Source organism: Micrasema longulum, unplaced genomic scaffold (assembly GCF_059751315.1).
Source record: "Micrasema longulum isolate JH-2025_06_02 unplaced genomic scaffold, ASM5975131v1 h1tg001693l, whole genome shotgun sequence".
In the NCBI taxonomy this organism is placed as follows: domain Eukaryota; kingdom Metazoa; phylum Arthropoda; class Insecta; order Trichoptera; family Brachycentridae; genus Micrasema; species Micrasema longulum.
The window spans coordinates 37584-60883 of NW_028278871.1; the positions used below are offsets into that span (position 1 = coordinate 37584).

The 23300-nt window shown below is 34.4% G+C and overlaps 1 protein-coding gene across 2 annotated transcripts in view; it reads right to left on the reverse strand.

The window, feature by feature from the left end:
• Nucleotides 1-357: 357 nt before the first annotated feature.
• Nucleotides 358-23300, reverse strand: part of LOC148274299 (cytochrome P450 9e2-like) — a 48007-nt gene continuing 25064 nt past the window's right edge. For both annotated transcript variants that reach the window (XM_088237320.1, XM_088237319.1), the window contains exons 4-10: nucleotides 15220-15363; nucleotides 13734-13939; nucleotides 12298-12532; nucleotides 9958-10179; nucleotides 7039-7139; nucleotides 3583-3751; nucleotides 358-1138 (exon numbers count right to left, since the gene is read on the reverse strand). In XM_088237320.1, coding sequence (XP_088093446.1) covers nucleotides 963-1138; nucleotides 3583-3751; nucleotides 7039-7139; nucleotides 9958-10179; nucleotides 12298-12532; nucleotides 13734-13939; nucleotides 15220-15363 — 1253 coding nt within the window. In that variant the 3' untranslated portion in view covers nucleotides 358-962. The remainder of the gene's footprint in view (nucleotides 1139-3582; nucleotides 3752-7038; nucleotides 7140-9957; nucleotides 10180-12297; nucleotides 12533-13733; nucleotides 13940-15219; nucleotides 15364-23300) is intronic.

Below are 23300 nucleotides of genomic sequence, written 5' to 3' on the forward strand. Positions count from 1 at the left end.
TGTTTTAAATATGTCCAAAAGCTTGCAGACTGGCTGGATTTCCTCTCTAGGGAGTTATTCATGTTTATTTTTTTGCAACAAAGAGGGAAATCATTTTTGAGAAGGTGATATGGAAGTCTATGCATTTGCAAGGCTTATTACCTGTCATTGGCTGGTTTAAGTGGGCGCTTCACAAACCGTGTAATTTCACAAAACTCAACAGATGGAAGAGTTGAGGAAATGCGGATGTTCTAACATAGGCAGAATGGTGAATGTTACACAGTGTGTGAAGTGGCCACTTAAACCAGCCAACGACATGTCAAAAGCTCTGTAAATGCCTAAACTTCCATATTACCCCCCTATTGAAACAAATTTCAATATGAATATATTATTTATTGTTTCAGTATTTACTTTGTGGAAAAACATTTTGAATTTATTTACAATGGCACACTTAAATATAGTTCATATTTACACCTGATGATGGGTTATTCAAAATACCTGAAACTAATTGTGTTATAATATATTTTTAAACTCTCATTTGGTAAAAATTAAGTGCTTCATTTTAAATTAACCGACAGAATCCCTTTTCTCACAAACACCGGCCACAGTACAGCGTCTCTGTCTTTCTTGTTATAAGTACTATCTTTGTGTTTTCTCTTACATATATTTATTGCTGTATTTGTGGACATTTAATCTTCGCGTAGCGAGGATTAAAAAAAGTGTTAAAATTCAGCATAGTTTAATAAATTTTTCTTTCCAAATCCAGTGCGAAATGTATTTTTGAAGATAATGAAAAATACAACTTCGTCATTTAAAAAAATAAGAGAGATATTTCAAGTCATGTATTGTATGTATACTAGTGTGACATCACAGCCACACAAGAGTTACACTAATTATATTTCTCGCAAGTCGAGAATGTATAGATAGAATGACATTGATAAATTTAACAAAATATATACAAAATAAAATAGGTTTGAACAGATTTATTTGTTCAAGATTCTCGGTTTGAGTCCAACCCAAAATCCCCTTTCTGAATGCATGTTGAATGTGTCCATCCTGAGTTTGATGGGATCTTGAGTCTGAGGAGTTTTGACGAAATCAAACTTTCTGAGTAGATGGAAGACGACGGCCTTGGCTTCCATCAGGGCGAATCTCGAACCTGGAAATTAATTTTGAATCGTGATTTAATTTTTTACACCTATCTTGGAGATGAGACACGCTAGAAACCGCCGTAAGAGTGGATAAACAAAATGGATGCCAGTGCAATAAGAGCAATTGTGCCTGTCAAACGATAGAAATGGTCAAACAGTATACATATCTAGGCGTAACTATCGATAATAATTTTCATTGGAAATTTCACGTAGAAAGTGTTTGCCAAAGATTTTCTTCCTAGGAAGAATTCGAAAAAAAAAAAATAAAAAGAGTGCAGAACTTATATACAAAACAATAATTGCCCCTCATTGGGACTATTGCTCTACTATATTATATTTAGCTAACGAGGGAGACATAAACAAGTTTGAAATACTACAAAATAGAGCAATGAGAATTATACTGAAAAAAAGCAAATATAATAGTGTTGAAAAAATGAGAAAACAATTGAACTGGATAGGAATAAAGAAAAGACTATTGTATAATGTATTTATATATAAAGTGTTTAATAATCTCATGCCAAAGTATTTTATAAGTGAAATTATATTAAATAGAAGTGTACATAAATATAGGACAAGAAATAGAAATAGGATAAGACTACCACTTAAGAAAAAAACAAAATCACAAAATAGCTTAATGTATAAAGGGTTAAAACTGTATGATGAGATGCCTGAAAGTATGAAGAATGAAATAAAACTTACGGATTTTTAAAAAAAATGTTATGTTTATTGTAATAATGTAGTGATGTAAGAAATATTTAATAAGTATTTGTTATAATTGTAAATATATTAGTTAATTTACAATGTAATATTAACTAACTTAAGTAAATAAATAAAAAATAAAAAAAAACTAAAAGCGGTACTTATAAAATTTAATTATTTGAAATTCTGTGTTCCGCGGTCCACCTTGTACTGTTTATACCATGCGCTGGTTGAGTCAATTATATCGTATGGAGTGAGTTGTTACGGGCTAACATTTACAACGTATACAAATAGGATAAAAAATTACAAATTATCTAATCAAATCTCCTTAAAATGTTAGCAAGTAAAACCAACATGATAGCTTGTCAAAATGACTACGAAAATCTTTTCCCGATGTGTAAAGTTTTGACGGTACAGAATATGATATACTATCGCCTGGTAACAGAGGACTTCATGGATTTCTATAAAACGCCGATATCACATAAGCATGAAACGCGCCAAAATGCGAGAGGAATTTTAGAGAAAGAAGAGCCATAAATGCGTATGGAGAGAGGACCAGGGCGTATATACTCCCTCGCATAGTAAAGAGACTCCCGTCCGGGAGAAATAAAGAATAGTGATATGAATAAAAACAAAGTAAAATTGGTTTTAAAAATCTTTTTCTTAAATTCATTAAGTTTAGTGCGTAAAAAAAAATTATAAAAAAATCGGGAAACCAAACAATTTAAAAGAGTGCCAAAAAAAGTGTTTTTTTATTATTTTTTATATATTTCGTTATCAAAAAAGACTTGATTTACTTGTATTTAATTTTTTTAAACTTTTATTTTATTGATATTTTTAAGATTTTTTAAAAAAATATTTTATGTAAACATTATTATATTGTCTTACCAAAATGTTTAAAGAGAGAAATCCCTGCAAAAAAACTGCTTTTGCAGTTTGGCGGGAATTAAAAAAATTGTTTAGAAGAATGCTTATGTGAAAAAAAAACAAATAGGTTTTAGTACAGTAACTTTGTTCTTCAAAACTCTTGACTGGAACGACAAAGGTGTTAACATCAACGGCGAACTCATGGCAATCTCAGATTTGCAGATGATTTAGTTCTATTTGCTAAAGACAAGATAGAACTTGAAAACATGATAAACGAAGTTAATACAGTATTTCTGAAAACAGGCTTGAAAATTAATGTTTCAAAAACTAAAGCAATGAGTAATACAAACCAATCATGTAACATCTTGGTAAATGGAAAAATGACAAAAAAAGGTGATAGTTATATATACCTAGGGCACGAAATAGAGCTTGGAAAATCATCTTTTCCGAGCTCTATTTCGTGTCCCATTTCGTGTAAATAAAGGATTCAGCTCTTTAACTTCACAAATATCAACAAATGAAAGAATTGAAGGAATATAGATGTTCAAATATGGGCGGAATAGTGAATGTTACACAGTGTGTAAAACAGCCACTTAAACCAGCCAATGACAGGTCACAAGCCCTGTAGATACCTAGACTTCTATATTACCTTCTCTAAACTGTTCTTTATCTCTGTTGTAATATGTTAATATTAACAGCTTCCCAGGGAGTTGAATCCAGTCATTGTCTACAAAAATTTGGACAAATTCAAAATATTGTTGATACACTTTTTAAAACTGTGTTACGCGCACCACCCCATCCGATTACACCATACTCCGAAATTGATTGCCAATGTTGTATGTATTGTTTATTGTTTGTGAACCATTAAATAGAATAATGAAATTACCTATGCAGTTTCTTGGACCAATTCCAAAGGGTATAAAGGAAAATGGCAATATGTCATTCTTGTTTTCATCTGAGAATCGTTCCGGATCAAACTTTTCAGGGTCTTTAAAGTATTTCGGGTCATGGTGAACGGCATACACTGGGATCCATATACCTTCTCCTGGGTTGAGCTGTATTGAAAATTAATTACTTATTTATTAGAACATAAACATCATCATAATACATTGACAATAATACATGGACATACCCTATAAAGTAAAATATTTTTAAAAGTAGTGACAGCTTACCCACCACATACCGTACACCGCATCTGAGGACATAACTCTCCTTGGCGGTGCCCACATACACGGAAAATTTGCTCGTTGTCAAACGAGAAAAGCTGCCCGAAGGAGCTCTCTGAAATCTGGTAGCCTTCTTTGTGCTGAAAGAAAGTAATCCAGAAGTACATAATATGTACTTCATTGGATTGAGAAGAGAGGGAAGTGAATTCTTCACTGACTGGGATTAAATTGATTGGACATGATCAATTCGCCGAAATGATTACAAAACTTTTTAAAAGCCTTGAAATTATTTTTAGAAGCCACCAGATCTGTTCATCCGACAGGACCTATAACAGGGCCACGGATAGTAGCGAGAAGCTCCATTCGGTAATCATAGAGAAGGGGAAAGGGACAAGACCACAGGATGTGTTCAGAAGATTGGTTAGGATATCCGCAGCAGCACGAAGGGGAGTCAACAATATTAAAAACAAATAATTTTTGATTAAATTTACCATGACCTGATAAAAACTGCGTAGTCCACTGATCGGGGATAACCCAAGAAGATTCTAAGCGCTGACGGATTTAAGGAATAAAAAGAAAGGTAACCCTCCCTGAAGAGGAAGATTCCCATCAGATAAAAGTAGTGACAAGAAAACATACCCGTCGTTAATTTATTAATTTATCATTAACTTAATAAAGATCAGCCGAAATCAAGTGAGGGTTATCACTAGACCCCGCCCAGGGTACTGCAGATTTGTAGATAACTCACTATTAGAAAAGGGGAATCAAGTTGGGGTAGAGTAGGATTTGAACAGCAGACCTTTGGTCCGTGAGTCCGAGACACTAGCCACAGGACCACAACCCGATTGAACAAACACCTTGTTAGAGTGAACCTTTTCCAAACTTCTAGATGTAGGTTCTGCAGTGCAGATGAGGAAACACGTATACGTGTTCTATGTTAATGTAATGCTTTACATCATAAAAGGAGCCTCATCCTTGGGAGACCATTGGTTAAACCTGTAGCTCAATCACAAATAAATATCGACGTGCTAATAAGCGACGTGGTAACAATTTCTCACCTGGTTGTTTATCGAATTCGCAATCACAATGCAACATCCATGAACACCTAATATTAAATGTCAAAATATTTACGTTTCGCTACGTATAATCCTGCTGCGCAATCACATATTTGAATTTCGCCGGTGTAAATATGGAAAATATTCCAAAACGGCAATGTTTATTTGTTGATTTATTATTTATCATGCTATTTATTGCATTTAGCTGGCGTCGGCGATTGGCAAGCCAAATGTCAAGAAAAGCAGTCGCCATAATAATTGTTTGTAATTTAATTTCCCCTTTTTGTATAAGATACTCCATACTATTTTGAAAATGTAATATACTGTATTATTTTTTATGGTAAACGCCGATTTTTCGCCAATGAACTGTATTTATTTACGACAAAATCAAAAAACAAACTGACACGAGCGTTGACTTAGAGATTACACACGCGTTGACTTATGACTGCGATAATTTAATCATGTTCATTATTGTTCATTGTGATCGCTTGAGCATTTGAACGCTTAGCATGTTTTTAAGCACGTCGATAGTTATTTGTGATTGAGCTACTGAGGATGTTAAAGAGCTCGCTCCCTACCTAATAGCCCGACACTTTACGGATCTGAACTTGGAGGGGGCGACTTAGAAAAATGAGAGCTCTGGCCTTCCACACAGTAGCCAGGCTCTTTATAGACCTGTAGCTAAATCACAAATTACTATAGACGTGCTTAAAAACATGCTAAGCATTTGAGCGATCACAATGAATAATAATGAACATGCTTAAGTTATCGCGGTCATAAGTCAACGCGTGTGTAATCTCTAAGTCAACGCTCGTGTCGGTTTGTTTTTTGTTTTCCTCGTAAATAAATACAGTCCACTGGCGAAAAATCGGCGTTTACTAAAAAAAAAAAACAATATATTGCATTTGCAAAATAGTAAGGAGTATCTAATACAAAAAAGTGAAAATTAAATTACAATCACTATGGCGACTGCTTTTCTTGACATTTGGCTTGCCAACCGATAAATAATAAGTAAAAAAATAAAAATAGCAGTTTTGAAATATTTTCCATACTTACACCGGTGAAATTCAAATATGTGATTGCGCAGCAGGATTATACGTCGCGAAACGTAAATATTTTGACATTTAATTTTAGGTGTTAACGGATGTTGCATTGTGATCGCGAATACGATAAACAACCATGGTGAGAAATTGTTATCACGTCAAAAGTTATTTGTGATTGAGCTACCGGGCTTGGAGGGCGAAAATTATTCACGGGGACCCGTCAGTATAGATCTTCACAGGTCGCAGTGACGTCAGGAGCTTGCATGGCACTGACCCATACATCTAAGAATAATCAACAATATTTTGAGTTTGTCCAAATTTTTGTAGACAAGAACTGGATTCAACTCCCTGGGGAGCTGTTTATATTAACATATTACAACAACATTTAAGAGAAGGTTATATAGAAGTTTCAATCAATAAATAAAGGTTTCAGCTCTTTAACTTCACAAACATCAACAGATGAAAGAATTGAAGGAATATAGATGTTTAAATATAGGCAGAATGGTGAACGTTACACAGTGTGTAAAGTGGCCACTTAAACCAGCCATTGACAGGTCATAGGCCCTGTAGATACCTGGACTTCCATATTACCTTCTCTTAAATGTTCTTCATCTCTGTTGTAATATGTTAATAAGAATAATGATTATCCAACTATATTAATGATAATAGTCGTCTTGTATGATTCCCCAAAAACCCAATACGTGGATTAGAGCGAGAACAAAGGTCACCGATGTGGTCCACAGAGCTGCCAACCAGAAATGCAGCGGGGCTGGTCATATAGCCAGAACCACAGACTCTAGATGGACCAAAAAAGTCCTGGAATGGCGACCCAGAACGGGTAGAAGTGTCGGCAGGCCGCAGACAAGGTGGTCTGATGGCATAAGCCGAGTTGCAGGAAGTGGTTGGATGCGGTTGGCACAGGATAGGGAGATATGGAGACTAAAGGGGAGGCCTATGTTCACCATTGGACAAGAGACGGCTGACGATGTTAATGGCTCCCAATCTAATTTTGTTTACAATTTTTATGGCCTCAATTTTACGAGTGTTTTATGTTTAAACTGTCAAAATAATGAGTTACCGTGACGGATTTTGTGCTGTTTTTGTTGGGCGGTGGGAGAGTGTAAGTTTTGACACATTTCCTGTCAGTTGCCACAGCCGGGGGCCAATAGCGAAGGGCTTCTGTAACAAAATACAAATCGAACGTAGAACTTTGGCAAATACTTTAGCAAACTTTAGCAAATACTTTTAGCAAATACTGAAAGTAAACGATAGCTTATACCAGGAGCTTGCGGTGAAGTTTTCGATTAGGGAAAGCAGTCATTTGGTACTACGTACATACATAGGTAAAATTTATTCCTACTACTAACACAGAAATTCAAATGAAGTGAAATAGGTGCGAAGGTTTTCACGGTCACTGTTATCAATATTATGTATCTTTTTTGGGTGATACCGTGTATGTTGGATTTGATCCGACGTTTCGGCTACCATTGCAGGAGCCATCTTCAGGTTCACACAGTTTTCCCTGAAGATGGCTCCTGCAATGGTAGCCGAAACGTCGGATCAAATCCAACATACACGGTATCACCCAAAAAAGATACATAATATCAAATGAAGTGCTCTGAAATTAACCATAAAACAAATTTTATTTCATATTTTTTGCCCAGCTGTATGAAACAGTACTTATGATTTTCTTGTTGTTTTACTGTGGAAGTTTTATTATTTAAACTTTTTACTGAATATGCTGTATAATTTTTAGGTTAATTTTTTTAAATATAAATTTTGTATAATTTTTAGGTTTATTTTTTTTTATAAATCTTGGGTATAAGGAAATTTATGTTTTTAAAAAAAATAATAAAAATATTAGCCAAATATGTTAGAATTATAAATGTTTGTAAAAGGCAGATTTGCCGTTTATGTTAATAAAATTAAATAAAATAAAATAACCGAGTTACACAGGATGTCCCAGAAATCAACGTCAACCCGCAAACTCGTGATAGGCCGGCCAAGTCGTGACAGTTATCAGAAAAATATTTCAAAAAATTTTGGGAAAGTACTTTTTAAATTATAAGTATCAAAAAATAATTCGGAAAAACTGACACCTCGTGATGATCATTCAATGAGGAACTTCAGCCCTACGGGAAATTGGATACAAAAAATGTTTTCTTACGCGGGGTAAAAATTAAAGCATTAAATTGTACTGCAAAGTTTCTTGAAAATGTACAGAAAAAATAATAATAAATATTTTGATAAAAACACACTACTTTAAATGACGTCACTGGTTCATGTGAATCAACCTATAATCTAAGAGCTATGGAAGATTTCCGGTCTGCTTGTCGCTTCTGGACCAATGGGAAGAACTGAATGAGAATAAGCGGAAATGAACCTCTGACGTTACACGCGGAGTTATTTCAGAAATACAAAACTTTGAAAAATCGGAGCGCCGATAATACGATATATAAAAATTTAAAAAAAAAAAATTGACTTAGTTTAACAGTCTATTAACAAATAAAATTTTTAAAAAAAACCACTGAACTTCCTCATTCCTGTGACTACAAATATTAACTTTTCTTAGATTTTTTTTCTGTAATGTAACCATTTAACTCTTCTCTAAATTTCAGTTGAAAATTAAAACGTTCCTACCTCAGTTTCTGATAAAATTTTAGATTTTTGCCCAATTGAATTAATAATAATTACATTGCCAAACTTTAACCGACTGTGCTGAAAAAAAAAATACAACGCTTTTTTGACAAGTGACTTTAAAAACTGGCGCGTTTAGTTTGAATTTTAAAATTGTATAACACCTGCTAGAAAACTTCTTAATTGAGGAAAAAAAAAGTTTTTTAATGAATCCTAATTTTATGACAATTCTGATTAATTAGATAAAATGTCGGTAATGCAACCTAGAATCCTTAAAGTCTATATTTTATTATATTTTTCTGATAACTGTCACGACTTGGCCTATCACCCGTTTGCGTATTGACAATGATTTCTGGGACGACTTGTACATCACAATTTTGAGTGCTATTTTTTATAAAACCGTCACAATACATGGAAAATGAACCTGGATGTGTTTGTTAGAACTGTTTCCACAGATATCAAAGATCCCTATTTGCGCATGCGCGGACTTGTGAAATTCTGTACGGACACCCGCCCTAAAGGAACTTAAGTACTTACGCAGTTCCATAATCCAAAGTCAGACAAAGCGCGGTGTATTTTATACCAGTTTCAGGGTTGCCAATTTGTGGGGAATTCCCCAAACTGCGGGGAATCTCAACTCAATCTCAAATGCGGGGATTTTAGCATTTTACCATTTATCAATTTATCTTTAGCTAACACATCGATTGTCTGATGGTAAGTGATTAAAATATTAATATTATTTTGAATTTTTTTTTTTTTTTTTTTTTTAAATAAATATTTGCGTTCTTATGATTTACCCAAATATTTAATTTTGAGGGCCATTTTCAACGAGTTGTAAATAACTCACTATTAGAAAATGGAATCAAGATTCGAACCACAGACCTTTGGTCCGTGAGTCCGAGACACTAGCCACAGGACCACAACCCAATCATAATTAATTAATTCAATATTTTTTAGTAGTAACACAGTATTAACTTCAAAGAATTATTCGGGGATCCCCTTTTTAACGGAAAATGAAAACAATGACAGTCGAATGAGCACATTAGGTACCGCGAAACCGTCCAATTTTGCCCTGGATGGAAATTTTGTCCAAACAGTCTAATCTATGATCAACCTTTAAAAAGACATTGGTACCAAATTCACCGAAAACAAATAGAAATATGTCTTTTTAAAGGTTGATCATAGACATATTTCTATTTGTTTTCGGTGAATTTGGTACCAATGTCTTTTTAAAGGTTGATCATAGATTAGACTGTTTGGGCAAAATATCCATACAGGGCAAAATTGGACGGTTTCGCGGTACTAGTACAAACGACTGCTTGTGTTTTGTTTTATTATCTTTCAAAATAATTATTGTTACCTGATACGACCATATCCAAGTATTTCATATTCTGCAGATGGTTGTAAGTTATAGTCTTTTGGCTGGAAGCTGCAACTTCGTCTATCTCCTCCTGCAGTTTCCTCTGTATGGCCGGGTTCAGGGCGAGCTCGTGCGCCATGAAGCACAGCAGGGTGGAGGAAGTATCGAAGCCAGCGAAGAAAAACAGCACCGCTTGGGCTGTTATTTCATCGTCTGTCCATTCTGCAACAAAACGTTGGCATGGTAGTAAAAAGATCTAAGCCAAAATATCACAACGTTTTGAGCATAGAATTATAATATACAAGAAGGCGCGTAAAACTACTACTACTACCATCACGCCATTTTCTCGTAGGGGTAGGCAGAGAGAATGGACCACCACACATCTATCATGGCATATATCCTTAGCTCATTCATACATCTTGTCATACATGCCCTTCGGTTCTGTCTGCTTTTGACATGACCAGAATTCAGATTTTGGTTTATCCGATCATGCCACATCTTCCTTGGTCGTCCTCGTCTCATGTTACCGTTCATTTTCGCCCCACGTATATTTTTAACCATTCTTTTGCCATCTATTCGTTCTACATGACCAAAGAGAGTTATTCAGCATAGATTGTTTCATATTCCGATATTCAGGACCAACCTGCCTATGTTTATGCCTGTTGGTAGGGCTACCGCTCTGCTGAACAACATCGCTCTGGATATTGATTTGTTCCATGTATTCGAAGGGGTTTTCCGGAGCAGGATTCTCCTACAACTTTGACATGAGTCTCTTTCGTGTATTTTTTTTTATTTTTATAATATGCACGTATTGAATATATATTTGTAATGCATATGTTATATTTAAAATAAATGAATTGAATTGAATTGAAATTGAATCCTACCTTATTCCCTTTTAATCACAGCAGTAGTCTTTTGGTATTTGTAAACGACACAACACGGCATAATTGAATTCAAATCAGCAATTGCGTACTAAACGACGCGACGTCAACAGAATACCTAATGGCCAAAAAGTAAAACTACTAATTTGTGAGTAGTTTAGTCGGATTCAGTTTGCTGCGCGCATGCGGTTTCTGGACTATTCGAATTCAATGGTTTTGAGTATGTCCAAATGTTTGTAGACAGGCTGGATTTCCTTCCTAGGGAATTTGTGTGAATTGGTTCAGCCGGATGAATCTCACCCACATGATATAAAAGGTTTCAGCTATTTTACTTCACAAAAGTCAACAGATGAAAGAGTTGGGGAAATGTGGATGTTTGAACATGCGCAGAATGGTGAATGTCACACAGTGTATAAAATGGGCACTTAAACCAGTCAATGACATATCATAAGCCCTATCAATGTCTAGACTTTCATATTTGTATGTTAAGATCAATGCCTTACTGATAACAGAGGGAATTAGAGTTTAGTGGACTGTATGGAAATTGTTACTCACTTTTAAAGTTTTTCCGATTGTTTCTTATATGGAGCACTTCACTATTGCTGCAGCACGGATACCGGTATCGTGTAGATGATGATGAACTGTATAATATAGCCTGTTTATACAACACTAACTTCACTTTGTACGAAATATGCTGACGCAGTATTTTATTTTATTCAGAACATATACAGTCATATAAAATAAGTATTAAAAACAACAATTTTTTAACATAAAAAGACCAATTAAGTTTTCATTAATTAAAAAGAAATAAACATTAAATGTGAAAAAAAAAAAAATAAGAATTTTAAGTGAGAAAAGAATAATTGTTGACATTTGCGTTTTCCATGGAGGTAATAAATTAAAATAAATAAAAATACCGAATGTACACTCCGAGCCATCCACGCACACACATGAACGCACATATAAAACACACACAAACATATACATTACATGCGGCACATATACATAGCATAAACCACTCAAGATGCACATTCAGCAACTATCCCAAATAATCGACCCCATGAAGAAATTTTCTGTACAAATGCAACGTGCTGTTAAAAATGTCTACATCAGTATATGATAAAGATTTATCAGAGAGACAACTTTTCACATGTGAATTGCTCACAGGACGGAAGAATGACAAGAATTTGAAATAGGAAGGATTTGAGTAGGAACATGATATTTACAGTCTTATATGAGTTGCCAGTATAGAAAATGTAAATTCAGTACTTAACAATATTCCCATCTCAAAAATGTTATCTCTCTCTGTTGCAACAAATCAAGATGTGAATAACACCTGTATTTGATTGGTTGGTTGGAAGAATTCGCCATTTAGCAAGAAACCCGCCAATGTACAGCTCAATTTTGTATAAAAACTTGAATAAATAATAAATAATGATAAAAAATAACAAAATCATACTTCTTTTGACGACCGTCTTCCCAACGGCAGATTCTTCAACTGTAGCAAATCCTGCATCATTAGAGTGTTCAACAACCGCTTCTTCATGCTTCAGTGATCCCTTTTTAGCCTCCATCAGGAGTTGGATCATGTCAGGCCTCAAGATGTTGTTTTCCTCTCGTGCATTCATTGTGTCGGAGACCAGGGTCCTGAAGAAGTCACAAGTCTCGGGAGAAAACAGCGTTATTCTGAAAAACTAAAAACCACAGAAAATTACCGACGCGACGAGTGAAACTGTCGTCATCAAATTCAGTATCCTCCACGTTGTTGGTTTTTAGGTTAGGTGATCAGTCAGACAATAACAGTGAAATTTGCAGATTAGAACCACCTTTACAACCAAAATTTCACGTCCGCCCGGACAGGAATCGATCTTCACTATGGCAGCATCATCTGCATGGCATGTGATGTTAATGACCTTATCTCCCTTAGTGGATTCACTACTTTTTTTTTATTCTTCAAGCATTTTTTAATATAAATTTATTCTGCTTGCGTAAAAAAAGGTTTTTGACTATATTGTTGTGCTATATTTATTAATAAAGGTGCTAAACTTGCTTTGTTTCTTTGTTGTTCTCAATATGTTTTATTTTCTGAATGTTAATATTATTTATGTCCCGACTTGAGTTGTTGTAACTCCTGGAAATGTAATTCAACGTATTATACTTGTAAAATACTTTGTGTTATATGATTAATAAATAAAAAATAATTAAACTAGTGGATAGAACATGAGGAATTTTCATTAACATAAACAGATGAAAAGTTAGTTGCAAAAGGTTTGTCAGATCAGCACTATTGGTATTTTAGCTTTCTATTTTACAAAGACTTGGTGACATACTTCTATAAAGAAGTAAAATTAGTGAATAAAATTGAAAAAAATATATATATCAATATTATTATGTGTTATAGCCTTTGCTGGTATCTATATCTCGTGTACTGCTTTTTGTCTGCGTTCTTCTTCCTTTAAAAAAGCTTCTTTGAATTGTTTGACCGAAATGGAATAGACAACTAGGATTGGCAATTTATTCCAGCCTGACACCATCCTAGTGCATAAGCAAGTTTGTTTTGGGATTGGGGTGGAATTGAGGACTACAGAGCTTCCAGTTATGACCCTGTCAATTGATGTTGAGATTTAATTGATAGATCTCGTACAGGGGGTAGTCATGCTTGAAATTTCTATGAAGTTCCCTCTCTTCCGTCATTCTTCCAATGATGTTCATATATTCTAGTGCTTTTAATTACATAACACATCTTGTAGTTGAAGATAAAACTTTTTTTTAATAACAGACCTAAATATGGACCTTGTGGCACTCCACTCATAGCTAGGTTATTTGAATTCTAGATTCCATATCCTAATTTATAATAATGATGAAAAGAGACTTGAATATATTACTTGAACATACCTTCATAATCCGAGGAATTGACGTAAAGGCGAAAAATTTTAAAAGCACAAGGCCACCTAAGTCTGTGGTTTTTTTTCCCATCGTGAAAAACCGATTTTCTCTTTCAGTGAGAGAATTTACTTCGAGACCGAAAGCAGCTGTTGCAATGACGTCGTTTGTATATCTTGTAAAGGCATCTTTCATTTCGATTTCGATAACACCCTTTTCTGTAACAAAATAATGGAAATGAAATATGGATCTTAAAGAGGAATGACGAAAGCAGAGATGTGTTTGGATTGCAATCCTTAGTGTGGGAAATCGAACTTATCGATCTTGATCAGGAATGGACAAATGGGTCAGGTTTAATGAGGAAGTTCCGTGTTCACATAGTGGTTTGACATTTCCAAAGAAGTAAAACCGTGATGTGTAATGTTACCATGGCTTTTCAACGCACACATCAATAAAGATTTAAGAATGGGAGCGAAAATGGGAGATTTAACTGTCAATTGTATTTTGTATGCTGATGATGCTGTGCTTCTTGCTAGCAACAAAAAGGGTCTGCAATTCTGGGTGACAAAACTCTACTATGTATGCAAGGGTACGATTTTGAAAGTAAAATAAAATTAAAGTTGTATTTTTATAATTCAAGTTACAAAACATATTCAATAGAAAATTTTAAAACAAGTTAACAGAAATAAATGTATTTGTGTATAAATCACCTTTAATCAAAACTATTACTCAATGGGAAAGGAGATAAAAGAAGAAAGAGGAAAGGAGGAGAGATTAAGGAAGATAAAGGAGATATTTCTTCAGACGTGATTTGAACAGAGATAATGTAATGTAATCTTTGATGGTGGATGGGAGATGATTCTGCAGTGGAGCCGCATGGACACTATATGAGTTGGAGAAGAAAGAGGAATTGTTGATGGGTATTAAGAGAGTGCCTTGAGAATTAGAACAAAGAGGTAAACCATGAACTGATAAGCGTTGAAATTTTTCACGCAGTTATATAGGAGCGTTAGGACTATGAAGTACATTGAACAGAAGTGAGAGGGAGCGATAGTCTCTTCGCTGTCTAATTTTGAGCCATTTCAGTTGCCTACGATAATCAGAAATGTGGTCCTATTACTTAAAACCAAAAATGTACCTTATGCATGTATTCTGAAGTCGTTCAAGTTTATCAAGTTGCTCACAGCTTACATCAGTCATGAAAACATCAGCATAATCTAGAATGGATTGTAGTAATGGTTGTGTACACCCTTGTAAGGGTGCATTTAGTATTAATGGGTAAGAATTTTTGCAACCTTCTAAGTGAGTGTAGACTGAAAAATATTTTGCGGCTTAATTCATAAGTATGAGCTCGCCAGCATAGATGATTTTGCAATGCGCGGATGTGAAAAGAGGCCACAAGACCTTTAAAACAGATTTGGGTAAAAGGGTGGGGCTTTCATTGTGGACACCATATGCTCCAACTAGGGAGCAGACATGGAATGATGATGATAACAACCTTTATTTTCTGGTTTGCTCGCCTGCTCCATGTAGTAATCGGCCATTTGCTCCCCGCAGCGAGCCACGAAGTCAAACATTCCCCTCATCTTGGCGCTGGTGAAGGCGGGGCTCAGGGTGGACCTCATGTCGCGCCACTTCTGACCTGATTGACAAGAAGAAATGGTTTAAAAAAATGTAACATTGACATAACGTCGCGCGCTGGCTGAAAATTTCAATGCTGTTCGGGGCAATGTGTTAATTATTTCAGTGAAAAAAACAACATTACAAATAAATTGTCTAAATTGTGTTTCTGATTTTTATTTACTATGCCATGATCCATTCACATCTTGCTTAGTTATCCTGTATATTAGGATTTGCTACAAAAAAGCTTATTTCTGAGATTCTTGGTCTGCCTTGGGATACACATGTAAAAGATATTTACAGTCAAACAAAAATACTTCCTTTTAAAGTAATACCTATGCATGATATCACAAACACCATTTTAAACATTTTGAATTCCTCAACTCATACAAATTTAAAGCAAATTTTTAATAGCGATATCCATAGCCACAATACGCGCAGCTCGTAAAACCTTCATATACCAAAATTTAATTCTGCCAAGTTTGGTAAAAAGTCCTAGGAGAATATGTCTCGAACGCTGTATAATAAACTACCTACCAAAATTAAAGAAAATGAAATGCGTAAATTGCAAAGCGTGGCTCTCAAGGACTTCTACCTAAACCTTGGAAGATCTGCGTAAAAATTATTTCTGAAAGTTTAATCGATCGAAAGATCGATTCATTCGGTATCAGCTAAAAGCTAACTCCTGAGACTTTGAGTTTCAGCTGTTCTTCCCTCTCCTTGGTGGTCTTCCGGGCAGACGGCAAACGGCCAGGATTTCGTGGGCAATGGTATAGGGGATTTTGGAGCTGTTCATTAATGGAGTTATTGACGTAATCTCTCCATAATCCATTTACTATGCAATGGGTATCGCAAATCCGTCTAACTTCTTGACTCTAGATTCTGCCTCTTTTGGGTTTCCCTGCGATTGCCTTTAGTACTTTCATCTCTGACATTCTGAGCAGTTATTTGGTTTTTCTATTTAGTTTTTCTACTTGGTTTTTCGTATTTTTTATTTTATTTACATCTATCCTCGCCTCTGTTGTATACACCATTATTTGGTCTGATCCACGTTTTGTATATTTGAATTATGTTTCCAATAATCATGTGTTCATTGTACTTTACGACATTTCTTGGCCATCCAGATGTTTACTAACTGAGATGGATATGTTCTCATCATCACTATGGCAGCATCATCTGCATGGCATGTGATGTTAATGACCTTATCTCCCTTAGTAGATTCACTACTTTTTTTATTTTCAAAAGCGTTTTTTTATAAATATTTATTCTGCTTGTGTAAGAAAAGGGTTTAGGTGTATATATTGTTGCGCTTTATTTAGTTGTAAAGGTGCTAAACTTGCTTTGTTTCTTTGTTGTTCTCAATATGTGTTATTTTCTAAATGTTAATATTATTTATGTCCCAAATTGAGTTGTTGTAACTCCTGGGAATGTAATTCAACGTATTATACTTGTAAAATACTTGTGTTATATGATTTATAAATAAAATATAAAAAAATTAAATCCATATATATATATATAAAAGGCAATGTTCGAATGGTTCTTTTCGATGGACTCGATAACTACTGGACCGATTTACGTGCGGTTTTCAGATAAATGTACACCTTTGTCACGGGAAGGTTTAAACCTCATAAAATCTTCAATTTATCAAGTACAAAAAAAGTTAGGAGCGTAAATGTTTTTTTTATTCATCACCAGGGTTGCATTCGCCGAATTGTTATTTTTTTAGTACCTACTTAAATTAAATATCTATTAATTTTAGATTTGGAATACAATCATAAACGAGTACCTAGGTACCTACTTACCAATGAAAAGTTACAACATCTTTTTTACGTTTATCCGAACGGTTTTTATTCAAAAATTTTCAATAAAGTTTTAAAAGTATACTTAATTATGTTTTATCTCAAGAGGAAACGCGGCCCGACTTTTCTTCATACAAACGTATTCACGTATTTTGTCTCTGAATTATGGCTTTGGAGAAATGTTTTTTTTTTACCATAACAATAACAACAACAAACTATCACGCCGTTTCCAGTAAGGGTAGGCAGAGAGGATAGAACGCCACATCACTCTATCGACAGAATTTGATTTTGTTCATTTAATCTACATACGAACATGAACTCAAATCTAGCAATAGCACAAATTTTCGGGTATGGTTCGTTTTTTATATTAATGGGATTCCGAAAATTAGCAATAGTTTCTTGAATAAAATGGTTTATGTTAATTCAATATTATTTTGATGACGTCATCGAGTGGCATAAAATAATTTGGATGATTATGGAATTCTCTATATCAAAATTTTGTTATGAAATATGCGATTTATTTTATTTGCAGCAATAATTTTTACAGCCTTATTTTGATTTGAATATTTTTCTTTAAATTTTCATATGAATTACCAATTAAATATTTATTCTGCATTCAAGGTGATCTGGGCCTCGATTATGATGAGAATATAAAGACGTCATCCCTTAACCTTGACGGTACAGTTGAAGATAAATTCACTATAGCGATTACAAAGATATACTACCGACCCCCCTTCAAGTTTTGGGTATGTGCAACGATATGAAACAATGGGAAGCGTACGTCACGGTACACAAATCTACGCTCCAAAATGACATAGCTTCAGTATGACGTCATAGTTGAAGATAAAAGTCTCCCGACCGACTACAGAGGTATATTACCGATCCCCCCACCATCATGTTTTGATGTGAGTACATCGGTTTATATTGACGGGTCTAGAACCCCTCGATACGTTTATCTACGCATTAAAAGTGTCAAAAATTTTGTTCCACCAAGCAATTTTTCCATTAATTATGATTCATTAAAATTTTTAATCGTTTTGAGGTTGGCACTTTTTTTCTCAAAAGCCTATTCAAAATATGAGAAAGAAATCAGTAAATTTTGAAGTCGAATTAAATTCTGACAGTTATGTCAGTTTCGGAAACGAGTGGCTAGATGCAGTGGCTAGATTAGCTAGATGCTGCCCTATTAACATACAAGAGCATCTAGCCGTAAAATGTTACCGATATAAAAAATAAATTAAGTTATTATATTTGTTCCGTCTGTATTACCATCTTCCGGAGTGTACGTATCGAGATGTTAAAGGAGCCGGCTTTGTAGTCGATCGGTAGATACATACAGACAATCTTTAACCGTACCGTCTAAGTGGTTTCCAAAAGTCATGCGAAATTCATGTTCAAGCGAGCATTTTTTGCTTGAATTGGGATTTATTGGAGTTTATAATCGCTTTGAGGTGAGCACTTTTTATTACAGAAGCCTATTTAAACTCTAAATGAGAATTGTTTTAAATGTTAATGACGTAAGGGAACGCGGACTAATTGTTTGCGGTCATTCATTGGCTTGTTTCGATCATATGATGTCGATATGACAAGAAGGTAGAACATATCGAGGTAAGATACAGATGGTACAGAAGTTAAGTATACCGTCTCGACATTCTAGATTACGCTGATGTTTCCATGACTGATTGAAGCTGTGAGCAACTCGATAAACTTGAACGACTTCAGAATACATGCATAAGGTACATTTTTGGTCTTAGGAAATATGACCACATTTCTGATTATCGTAGGCAACTGAGATGGCTCAAAATTAGACAGCGGAGAGACTATCACTCCCTTTCACTTCTGTTCAATGTACTTCATAATCCTAACGCTCCTATATACCTGCGTCAACGCTTATCAGTTCATGGTTTACCTCTTCGTTCTAATTCTCTTAATACCCATCCACAATTCCTCTTTCTTCTCTAACTCATATAGTGTCCATGCGGCTCGACTGTGGAATCATCTCCCATCCACCATCAAAGATGTAACTACATTATCTCTGTTTAAATCACGTCTGAAGAAACATCTCTTTTCTCTTCCTTAATCTCTCCTCCTTTCCTTTTTCCTCTTTTTTCCCTTTTCCCATTGAGTAATAGTTTTTTATTTAAGGTAATTTATAAACAAATACGTTTATTTCTACAATGTTTGATTATATCCAAATGCTTGCAGACTGGCTGGATTTCCTCCCTAGGGAGTTGTTCATATTTTAATTTATTTCAACAGAGAGGGAAACCATTTTTGAGAAGGAATTATGGAAGTCTAGGCATTTACAGGGCGTATGACCTGTCATTGGCTGGTTTAAGTGGTCATAAGCCCTGTAAAACGTGTTTTAATTTATTTCAACACAGAGGGAAAATATTTTTGAGAAGGGAATATGGAAATCTAGGCATTTACAGGGCTTATGACCACTTCAGACAAACTTAAAATATTGTTGATAAATTACCTAGTCCATGAAGAAGTACAGAAATTGAAAAAATAACATTTTCAGGCGTTGCCTAGTATGTAGGTGAAATAATTCAATGAGATGAATCTCACCTGCATAAATAAAGGTTTCAGTTCTTTAACTCCACAAACATCAACAAATGAAATAATTGATGGAATATAGATGTTATACAATTGTCATTAAATGTTTATTTTATACTAAAGAAATATAGAGATATATAGGTAGGATATAGGATATATAGAAATATATAGGTTCGAGTTTAGTAATTCGGTAAAACAGCGATGATCTAATTGAATTACAAAACTAATTATTAACACAGTTTGAGTGAATGTTACACGGTGTGTAAAGTAGCAACTTAAACCAGCCAATTACAGGTCATGAGCCCTGTAGATGCCTAGACTACTATATTAACTTCTCTAAAATGTTCCTCATCTCTGTTGTAATATGAGTACTTTGTGGCTTAAATTTTCCTCTTTTAATATTTTCTCCTGAGAGTAGCTATAATTCATCCGGCCTCTGCGTTCTTTTTGCACGCAGAACTACTGTATTGTCTTTTATTGTGTAAGGTTGATTCTAAAGTCATCAAGATAAAAATATATCAACAATCAACGATTCTATTTATAAAACTTACTTATCAAGATTTTTACTAAACAATTTTATATTTCAGTTCAACTCTTGTGATGTCACACTAGTCGAAATAGGAAACGAGACTTGATATTTGATTTTATTTTATTTGGGAAACTAACAGTTCAACATACATATTTATAGTAAACAAACAGATATAGTGTATAAACTCAGAGCTAATAACAGATTTCCACAAACTATACAAAGTTAGTAAAGAAAATATATTACATATCAAATAAATACACATAAGTTTATGCATATCAAAATGTTATTTTCATGTACTCATAAATATTTTTCAATTATCAAAGATATTTTTTTTTAAGAACAGTAAGTTATTGTAAATTGGGCGGGATTTTTATTTAATGCACAAAATGCACAATTTTATCATAGACACATTTATATGTTTTTTATGTCCAGACTTGTTAGAAAATTCCGTGTTAAGTCGGGACTCTTCGAAATATAAATATAAAATATGTATTTACATATTAAAACAATGCACAAGTAATCAAACCAATATGCAAAATAATTAAAACAATATACAAAATAAAAATAAAAATTATAATAGAAAAATATGAATAATAACAGTTATAATAGAAAAATATAAAAAGTAAAAATTTATACTGCGGTATTGTAGAGAAGTGATTCCTTGGTAGGTGGAGGCAGTGAGAGTTGATATATAAGAAATACCGGTTTCGTATTAAAGGTACTTTATAAATTTGTTTTGAATATTTTCTATTCTTGTTATATACATGGCATACTGGGGATTCCATATCTGAGATGCGTATTCCAAATGGCTTCTGACAAATGTATAATATAATGAAATTAGGGCCTTTGGATTATCAAAGTGTTTACTCATTCGAATGACGCAATATATCTCTCTTATTTTTTAAAATGATGAATTCGTATTTTTTAAATCTTCAAATGGAAAATTTTAGACCCGATTTTGAAAGTAAAATTTGTATAACTTTGCTAAATGTTACTACAAAAAATATTTATCCTTGCTACGTGAAAATGAATGTCCGCTGATTCAGCAACACATCTATACAGATACCTTATACAAGAGAGAGCACGAAGATAGAAGTCATGACAAGAAAGACAGAAACGCTGTTCTGCGGCGGGTGTCATCTAAAACAGATTTAGTCTTCAGTCGGTTGATGACAATGATGGGGGATGCACGCGCGTAATTACGGGAGTAAAAAAATATTCTCACATCTCACAACATCTTCGAGATTTGCACTGGTTAAAAAGCCCAGAGAGAATAAAATACAAGCTGTGCTGGACAGTATTCAAATCCCTTCATGAAATGGCTCCAAAATACCTATCGGACCTTTGTATTAGGGAAAATACATGTCAAAGAAAATCTACTCTTAGGTCAGCATTCGATTCAGGAAGAGGAAAACTTGTTGAAATCCGGCGCTCCCCAAACACTAGATTTGGAGATCGTGCTTTTGCCGCCGCCGGCCCCTCTGCCTGGAACCAATTGCCTTCAAACTTACGAATCATCGACAGTCCCAGTCAGTTCAGATCCCAACTAAAATCCCACTTCTTCAAACTATCATACCCTCAATTTCAGATCTGGAAATATAATGTATCACTTAAGTTTAGTTAGAATGTAAGTTTAGATATACAATTGTAAAGCGCCCTTGAGGTGATTTTTTACAAAAATAGCGTCATATAAATCAGCCAAATATTATTATTATTATTATTATGAGCGACGTATATGTGATTTTTATTTTATTTTGCTACAGCAGGGCTAAATTATATATTTATTCCCATAAATTATGGAAAAGGAATTATTAAACAGTAGTCTCTATTTTTTTCATTTTTTTCAAACGTCCGAACTTTAGAAAATTACATCACCGCGCGCAAAGGGATTATTTACCACAGTCTTTTAAGAGTTAATGTTTTATCAAATATATTTATCAGTTTCCCATATCAATAAAACATCATATTTCTATCTGCCCTTGGTGATGGCATGAGCACTACATTATTTCGGCACGGGGGGTAAGTTGATCAGTCGTAGGGTTCATGTGCCAGTACAGGGAGAGTAAAAATCACCTTAAATCTACTACTACCATCACGCCATTTTCCCGTAGGGGTGGACAGAGAGAATGGACCGCCACACGTCTATTGTGGCATACATTTCTGCTTCTTCCACATTCATTTTTTTTTATTTAACTTTTTGTACATAATGTTAATTGTACATTGGCAGGCTTTTTGCCAAATGGCAATTTCTTCCAACCATCCAATAAAATAAAAGTTGTATTTTTATTATTTAAGTTGCAGAACATATTCAATAGAAAATAAAGATTAAAAAGCTAAAGATTTATAAAAATAGAAATAAACGAATTGGTTTATAAATTACCTTAAATCAAAACTATTACTCAACGGGAAAAAGGGAAAAAGAAGAAAGGAGGAGAGATTAAGGAAGAGAAAGGAGATGTTTCTTCAGACGTGATTTAAACAGAGATAAAGTAGTAACATCTTTGATGGTGGATGGGAGATGATTCCACAGTCGAGCCGCATGGACACTATATGAGTTAGAGAAGAAAGAGAAATTGTGGATGGATATTAAAAGAGTGCCTTGAGAATTAGAACGAAGAGGTAAACCATGAACTGATAAGCGTTGAAATTTTCCACGCAGTTATATAGGAGCGTTAGGACTATGAAGTACATTGAACAGAAGTGAGAGGGAGTGATAGTCTCTCCGCTGTCTAATTTTGAGCCATTTCAGTTGCCTACGATAATCAGAAATGTGGTCATATTTCCTAAGACCAAAAATGTGCCTTATGCATGTATTCTGAAGTCGTCCAAGTTTATCGAGTTGCTCACAGCTTCAATCAGTCATGGAAACATCAGCGTAATCTAGAATGTCGAGACGGTATACTTAACTTCTGTACCATCTGTATCTTACCTCGATATGTTCTACCTTCTTGTCATATCGACATCATATGATCGAAACAAGCCAATGAATGACCGCAAACAATTAGCCCGCGTTCCTTACGTCATTAACATTGAATTATTATTACATTTGATTACAAAGATATACTAACAACA